A 7,500-nucleotide genomic window follows, 5' to 3' on the forward strand; every position below is an offset into this window, starting at 1 on the left:
CAAAGTCCTTTAAATCCATAAAACAAAAGAAAAAAGATATCAAAAAGGAGTAAAGGCCTGAAAAATGAACTTAAGGTAAATGGATTAAAGAATTTTTGTTGATCAATGAAGATCTACATGACTTCCGGACTTCCCACCTTAAATTGTCAAGATGACTAACAAGAAAGCAGTACACGATTGAAATGGACATTACATAATAACATCACAACGGAGCCTAACCCAGCCCCATGCTACACTAAACGTGTGTTGTTTTCCAATTGTTTATTTTATACATTTCTAAAAGACGTTTGGCCAGAGGTCAAATCAAATGGTGATTCAGTTAATGAGGTAAAGTTTCACATACCAGCCTTTCCTGTCTTTTGCGCTAGCTTGAAAAGATGACAGGGCCACATTCGAGACCAGCCACTGTGGAAGTAACGGCTCGTTTAGCTCGGCAGTGGATAAAAGAACAAGTCATTTAAGTATTGGGGTCTGTTAATCTGGTGACTCGTTTTGCTCAGCAGTGGGTGAAAGAACGAGTCGTAAATATTGGGGTCTGTTATACTAGTGGCTCCTTTGCCTTATTTAGCTCGGCAGTGGATGGCAAACTAGCCAAACGGATCCGGCGGCTTTCAGTAGAGTCTCTACTGATGTGCCCCTGAATTCTGTACTTTAGCCTCATCTCTGGTTTTCGTATTACTCTGATCTTGGATATATGCTGAACTATAAGACGACCATCCTTACCCTGGGTTCCAGACGTTTTTTTCTCGTTGGGGGCGACAGTGCGCTCAAAAGACTTAACGGCCTGAGCCAGAGGTCTCTCGCCGACGAGCACTACTTCGCTTTGACGCTCCTCGCCGCTGGTGAGCGAGAAGACCTCTGGCATCCAGGGTAGACCATCCTAGGAACAGAGGTTATTTCCTTTTACTGGCAACTATTAAAAAAGACGCGTTCTAGAAAACTTCCGGCAGAATGAAGGTTGCGCGGGTACGTCAACGTATATTAAGGAGCTAAAGCACATCATGTTTTTGAGACCCGGACGGCAACCGGAAGTGAACATTTCGCATACCAGGACAGTGGTGTCTCTCAGATTTTAAACTAATTTGTTGGGTTCACATTAGACTTCTAAGTCTGACATAGTAATCTCTTAAAGTCGACTTAATGAAAATGACAGGTGTGAACCGCTAAGTCACAGAAGCGTGATTTCTGTCTTAGTGTCGGCAAACTCAAACGACCTAAGCATTTCTTAAATCTGTTTCAAACATGACTTAAGGCTGACTTAGGAAACCTGATGGCTCGCGCGTGTACATTTCCCGCGCTTTGTGTCGGCTACGTGTAATTACTTCGAGTTTGGATTGGTTAACTGGATTGTCTCCGTCCTTTTTGATTGGCCAAAGTTATTACTTTAGTTTTGGTTTTACGACAATCGATTGAAACTCGCTCTATCAATAGAGTTACCAACTCGAACTAGTGGTTATCGCCTTTCGAACAACGTTTTACAGTATAAGGAGGAAAATATTTGCGAACCAAGAAGTGTGCACTGTCAGCGCAATAATGCACATCCCGTTATTTAAACCTCAGTTTTTTGCTTTTCTTGCAGTTAAGCGGCGTGGCTCTGGTGATAATAGGAGCCTGGACTCTATTGTTTGAGAATGACTACAGTGTGCTTCTTGGTAGTTCCTGGTTTCTTATCATTGTTGGTCTAATGATTGGTACAGGAGGCCTTATTGTGATTGTCTGCATCTGTGGCTGTTATGGAATCGTCAAGGAGCACAGATATTTCCTCGTTTCGGTAAATGGAAAAATTGTTCATAAGTTTAATCTTCTCTACATAGTTTTGCTCTTGAATTTGATGTAACTGAACTACATGATTAAAAGCGCGGGGACGACTCGGCTTCCCTTAACGTCCGCACCTACGTTAGGTCATATAAACCAATCAGATCGAGAAAGTGTATGATAGCGTCTCAAGCAGAACGCTAGCTTTAGTTACTGTGATGTGATTGGCCTTTTGCCTATGCGAACGTTTCCGTTGCTAGTTCATCTAAAACTAATGGAACTGGAATTCACGTTTCCCAAAGGCAGAAATGAGCGATTTCTTCTCTCTACAGAGCACTTCTCTTTTTCCTTGTTAGAAGTAAGGTTATCACGATTTCAGTCTAGGTCTATACTAACCCAGTCTTTCAAACAACTTGGCCTCAGATTATTTAATTAACATTTTACCAATCTAGAAACAACAAATTTTATGTCTAATAAGAAAGACTGTTGCGCAAGCCATAACAATGCTAAAACCGAGAGTTTAGCGAAAGAATTAGACCTCTATCGCATAAGGATGGTGTTTTTGACGTTTTATCCCTCGTCATGAGCTCTTGCTCTTGTCAATACTTCCTGGCGAAAATGATGTTACCTAGCAACTATCTAGCACACATGTTGATCTCTTACCGTTTTTACGCATTCTTTCTTTTGTTTCTATTTTGCAGTTCTTGATAATGTTGACACTTATTTTTATCATCCAGTGCTCGATGGGCGTTGTAGCTTTTATTAATCGCGCGCAGGTGAGATAAAGGACTTCAGTGAAGCGTTGAAAACACCAACAAAACAGACAAACGGTAGACAAACCGTACTTATTATGACTTTTTGCTGACTTTTACTTTTTAAATTTTGTCACTAAGATGTGCCTATCACTGAACTAAATAATATCGATCATTGGTCCGTTGTAGCTGGCGTAAATATCAGAGAATAGACCTTTTTACAGTTATGTGCTTAGTTACCTGGCCTTTAAATGGAAGTGAGGCTGGAGTTGACCTTGTTATGATGCAAACCTCCCTCCTTTTCTTATGTTAATGATTTTGTTCTCATGCTAATTAGTTGGAATTTACATAAGAAAAGCAGTGAGATTCCTATCAAACCAAGGTCAACGGTAGCCTCACTTTCATTCTTAGGCCAGGTTACTAAGCATACAACTGCAAAATGGTCTATTAGTCAATCCACTTAAGCGGCCTGTCACGAAATATAGCCCAATTCAGCGCGACTGAAAACTGGCAACAAAATCATGCGAAACGTAAAGATAACAAATTGAAACAATGAAGGAAGGTTTACATAAAACAGCAAACAAAAAAACAAGGGAGGAATAAGTGTAAGTTGTTTGTTCGAGTAGGGAGGGAGGAGTAATTTCTCTGCCGTGACAGAGCCCCTTTAACATCAACGTAGCACTTACCTTCCGCTCATGAAGGTTGTTAAACCATGATTGGACAACAACTTCCTTCTTGGGGTAAACTCATATGGACAATCGAACTCCATTTTACTTTTTGTGGTCAATTCGATATAAGAAGTAACCAGTGTGAAAATCGAATTGGAAATTAACGTTGGAAATTGCTGATATCAGGGATTTTCGTGTTTTGCTCTGCGCATTCGACGTTTAAGTTCCCTTTGGATTACAAAATTTGAATACAAAAATAACAACGGTGCTTTTAGTCAAATGACGGCGTCATCCAACTGACACTGCATGTGGCTGAAAAACATCAATTGGCCATTCTTTGCTTCTTTCGGCCGGGTGTGAGGAAAAAGTTTGCTAATAACCAACCAAGTACTTGGCTGTTTTTACTCCCAAGAAAATATAAAACAAGTAAAGTCTCTGTTACGAACCTGAAAGGCCCATCAGGCCGGCGCTTATCTCCGGCTTCCCCCAAGGAAATATACTTGTGAATAAAAGCATAATGTGCATGGTGAAGGGAGCAGGCTGCATTCCCATCAAATACCTCCTTTCTTTTGCTCTAATATTATTCATTTCGGTTATTCCCATTATTTATTATAAACTGGTCCACCGATCTTTCGAAAATGGTTAGAGCACTTTCATCATGTCTTTTATTTTTATCCAAGATTGAGGGGGATTTAGATAGAACCATTATAGACAGAATGAATGAGTATGGCTCCGTGGATGATGTAAAGAAGTCCTTTGACCGTCTTCAACAGAGGGTAAGATTCTCTCCTTAATAATCCATTCATCCATCCCTCCACGCATTCATCCAGCGATCCATGCATTCGTTCGCTCGTTCGTTACTGAGTGATTTAGTTACGTTATTTGTATTCCCTCCTTCTGTGCATCGTGGGAAAAAATGAAGAGAAAAGAAAGTGAGCTCAGCATGATCTGACAAAATCGTTATTTAAGCACTGGGCTTGTTCTATTAGTCTCATGCGCAGCATTCATTTCAGCATAAATGTTGCGGCGGCTTGTCTTACACTTCGTGGAACATTACATTGTGGAAGCAGATGCCCGAAAATGAGATTTTGTCCGTTCCGGAATCATGCTGTAAAACGATAACACCAGATTGCGGTAAAAGGGACCATCCCTCGAACATTTACCACAAGGTATGAAATTTGTTGGCCGTGGACTGGGCCTAAATTTGTTGAACTTTGTTGATGGGGTGGGCGGCTGATTGAAGTATTCTTGTCAAACATTCCTAATTGTGTTTGAGGGCACTTGGCTCCCCCCATGCTAACATGAGAGGGAAGTTGGAATAAGTCTTGACAATGGTGCGAAATCTCACACGACGACAATAAGGTTCACTCGGCCGAGATAACTATTATTCTAACCTGGCAGAAGTTACCACAAAACGGCCTGAATGCTCTTGAAATCAAGCGGCGAGTAAGGGAATTTTCTGCTAGCACATAAATGGTAGCGTATGGATGTACTCGTCAAACTTATCACGTAACTTGGATATGCTAAGATCTTAACCGAGTTACAAGTCCCTTTTGGTCTCAGATCTTTTTTTCTTTTAACCTTAAACATGATACTAGTTGACGTACAGGCCGTTGGAATCACGTCAATAAAATTTCTAAAGCCACACAGTAACAGAAATACCATCAAAGCTGATGTGAGGATTCATTTGAAATCAATACTGATGATCTCGCTTTTCTCCTAACAGGGTTGTATTTCAAGGTTGACCGAATATTTTCGAGATCGCTTATTTATCTTGGGAATGATATTAGTGCTCCTGAGTGCTTTTCAGGCAAGTCATATGGAAGAGTAGACATCTTTATCTTCTACAACAAGGGCTTGGTTCCTTTTTCTCACTCATGGGGTCAAATGCTCTAATCCCAGTTTACTGTAACCTTCGATCAGGCGTTCTTTTCTCCAATTTTACATTAGAGAATCGAGCAGATTCGACTTTGTGCAGCAACCAAAAGACAGGGTCGTAACGAGATATATTTTTGTCGTAACTGATCCCATATATTTACCCAAAATTTTGATCCCGGATCCCAAAAATGATGAGAATTTTGATCCCTGAAAAATACTGCAGATCTCGATCCCACGCGTTGTGATTCCAGATCCCAGAGCTGTGATCCATGATCCCGACCCTTTTTCTGGCCTTTGATCCCTGATCCCATATACCTCGTTACGACCCTGAAAGAACTCAGTGTGCAGTGGGCATTCAGCAGAAAGTAGAATAATCCCTTGATAAAGTGCTCATGTACAAATTCCTCTTGTTATGAGACGGTATAGAACAATAGGAATGCCGCGATGCCCACATGTGCAAAACGTATTTAAAACAACGAAATGTCAAATGCCGGATTTCAAATAAGACATTGCCATAACTCGTCTTAAAATTAGTTTTCAAAATGCTCTTATAACCTTATTAGCTCTTGACAGGACGTTCGAAGAAACTCAAAAAACTTGCGGTACAAAAGTGTCTTCCATGTAATATTTGTTGTAGCTGTTGGTCGTTTGCTAACGCGGCGATCAAATCAAGCACCTGGAAGAAAAAAAAAGGAATCGGTAGCAGTATCTGTGGCCTCTTTGCCGGATTCTCGTAACCATGACGATGGGGACTGAGATTTCGAGTCCTTGTCATGGGTTCCTGATTGGGGACGTTGCCTACTATTGTTATTGCGCATACGTTCTGCGCATCATGAGATACTCGGTTTTCCTGTCGGTGGTGCTTATTAATACAGGGATATTTTTGCGCAGTTTAAAACTATCCGGAGAAAATAGGTCTTAGTAAGTACTCTTGGTGTCCAAAAAGAAAGTTGGGGGTAACCATGCTTTTTTGAGAGATAACTAAGCTTCAATTTGAGAAAGAATGCCATACATTGCTTTGTATTTTAAAGCTTTTTACAAATATTGTTCATGAATTATCTTTGACAAATGTGTGGTTACCCACAATTTTTTTTTGGATTTCAATAACACTTGTTAAAATCTCCATTTCCTGAATAATCGTAAACCGGAGCAAAAATATCTTTGAATTGGTAGGCACCGTCCTTAAGCAAGTTAGGGAGGTGGTGTGGTCCAGTGGTTGCCCTGGGTTCAAATCACGTTCTAGGCCTCTCTGGTTTGGATTTCTTTCCGGTTGTCCCGGATTCAACTCTGCCACGCTTTGTAAATGGCCAACTGATTGCCTCCTGCCAGTTGGGTTTTTTAATCATGTTTCTGTTAAGTTTGAATTGTTTCTTTCAGATTATTAAAAGTGGGATGCCTGTGAACTAGCTTGATAGCTAAGTGCACTTCCACTATAAACAAAGCATTTACATTTTTTTTTTTTTTTTACAATACTACCAGCTTAACCTTCGTTCTTTTTTGTCATTGCAGTTGACCGGGATTGTTCTTTCCTCGTGTATGGTACGATTAGTTGAGTACTACTAAGAAAAGCCAAGACATCTTCAGCGCAGCCAGGAGGGGGAGGGGTGGTGTTTCGACTGATGCTAAGGCCACAACTTACTAACAAACAAGAGAATCAGTATTTCTGTGGGTGACGTTTTTCAATTCACAGAACGACGTCGGGGCGAGACTCCATGATGCCCACAGTTGCACTCTGATCTGTGCACGCCCACGTTTACGATAAATTGTGTGGTAGAAGTCAACTAAAACAGTACAAAATGTTGACGGAAGATTTTGAAAACGTATGTCTCTCAGGAGTTTCTAACCCAGACAGTTAAAAAACGTATTCCTGTTGTGGTAGTTATTGTATTTTCGAGGCATTCATGTTTGAAATTTGTATATAAATTAGTAATTTATATACAAATTTCAAACATGAGATTATGGGCGATTGCGAAATAATTGGCAAAGGGATTATATGTTAATAAATGTAGACCTCGAATCTTCAAGTAAGAGAAATAATAGTGTAATATTATTTTGAAAGATCATATTATTAAGTAAGATCATAACATTATGTGTAAGATCAAGTCATTAGTTTGCTTTATTGTTCATTTGGCTTGGTTTCCTCTAGGTTTTTTCAGAGGGATATATTCGGTAGCTCTTGATCATATTTATTCACTGTCTGTTCGGTTGGTGCATGGCAGTTTCGATTGTAACAGGGCGGGGTAGAAACGAAGGCTGATAACAAGAGAAATATTCCCATGAATAGATTGCCTTATGCCGAATTCTCTGAACAAAATCAACCTTCCTCAAAGATGGTCATCCAATCTGGGTGGTGGCACAATCTGAAAGCCTTAACCCTTTCACTCCTGTGGGGTTCCCCATTGACGAGTAAAGTCGTCTGGTGTTAGGCAGAGTAAAATCTGTAAGTC

At 40.3% G+C, this 7,500-nt stretch overlaps 1 protein-coding gene and 1 long non-coding RNA gene across 2 annotated transcripts in view; one reads left to right on the plus strand and one right to left on the minus strand.

The window, feature by feature from the left end:
* Nucleotides 1-1,038, minus strand: part of LOC137970935 (uncharacterized) — an 8,478-nt gene extending 7,440 nt beyond the window's left edge. Inside the window, exons 1-2 of the long non-coding RNA XR_011116896.1 lie at nucleotides 724-1,038; nucleotides 344-405 (exon numbers count right to left, since the gene is read on the minus strand). This is a non-coding gene — a long non-coding RNA (uncharacterized lncRNA). The remainder of the gene's footprint in view (nucleotides 1-343; nucleotides 406-723) is intronic.
* Nucleotides 1-7,500, plus strand: part of LOC137970934 (CD151 antigen-like) — an 8,863-nt gene that overhangs the window by 993 nt on the left and 370 nt on the right. Inside the window, exons 2-7 of the mRNA XM_068817602.1 lie at nucleotides 1,580-1,771; nucleotides 2,457-2,531; nucleotides 3,856-3,951; nucleotides 4,189-4,344; nucleotides 4,902-4,985; nucleotides 6,563-7,500. The exon at nucleotides 6,563-7,500 is cut by the window's right edge and continues 370 nt beyond it. Of these exons, the coding sequence (XP_068673703.1) occupies nucleotides 1,580-1,771; nucleotides 2,457-2,531; nucleotides 3,856-3,951; nucleotides 4,189-4,344; nucleotides 4,902-4,985; nucleotides 6,563-6,616 (657 nt within the window). The 3' untranslated portion in view covers nucleotides 6,617-7,500. The remainder of the gene's footprint in view (nucleotides 1-1,579; nucleotides 1,772-2,456; nucleotides 2,532-3,855; nucleotides 3,952-4,188; nucleotides 4,345-4,901; nucleotides 4,986-6,562) is intronic.

This window comes from Montipora foliosa, chromosome 9 (assembly GCF_036669935.1).
Source record: "Montipora foliosa isolate CH-2021 chromosome 9, ASM3666993v2, whole genome shotgun sequence".
Lineage (NCBI taxonomy): Eukaryota > Metazoa > Cnidaria > Anthozoa > Scleractinia > Acroporidae > Montipora > Montipora foliosa.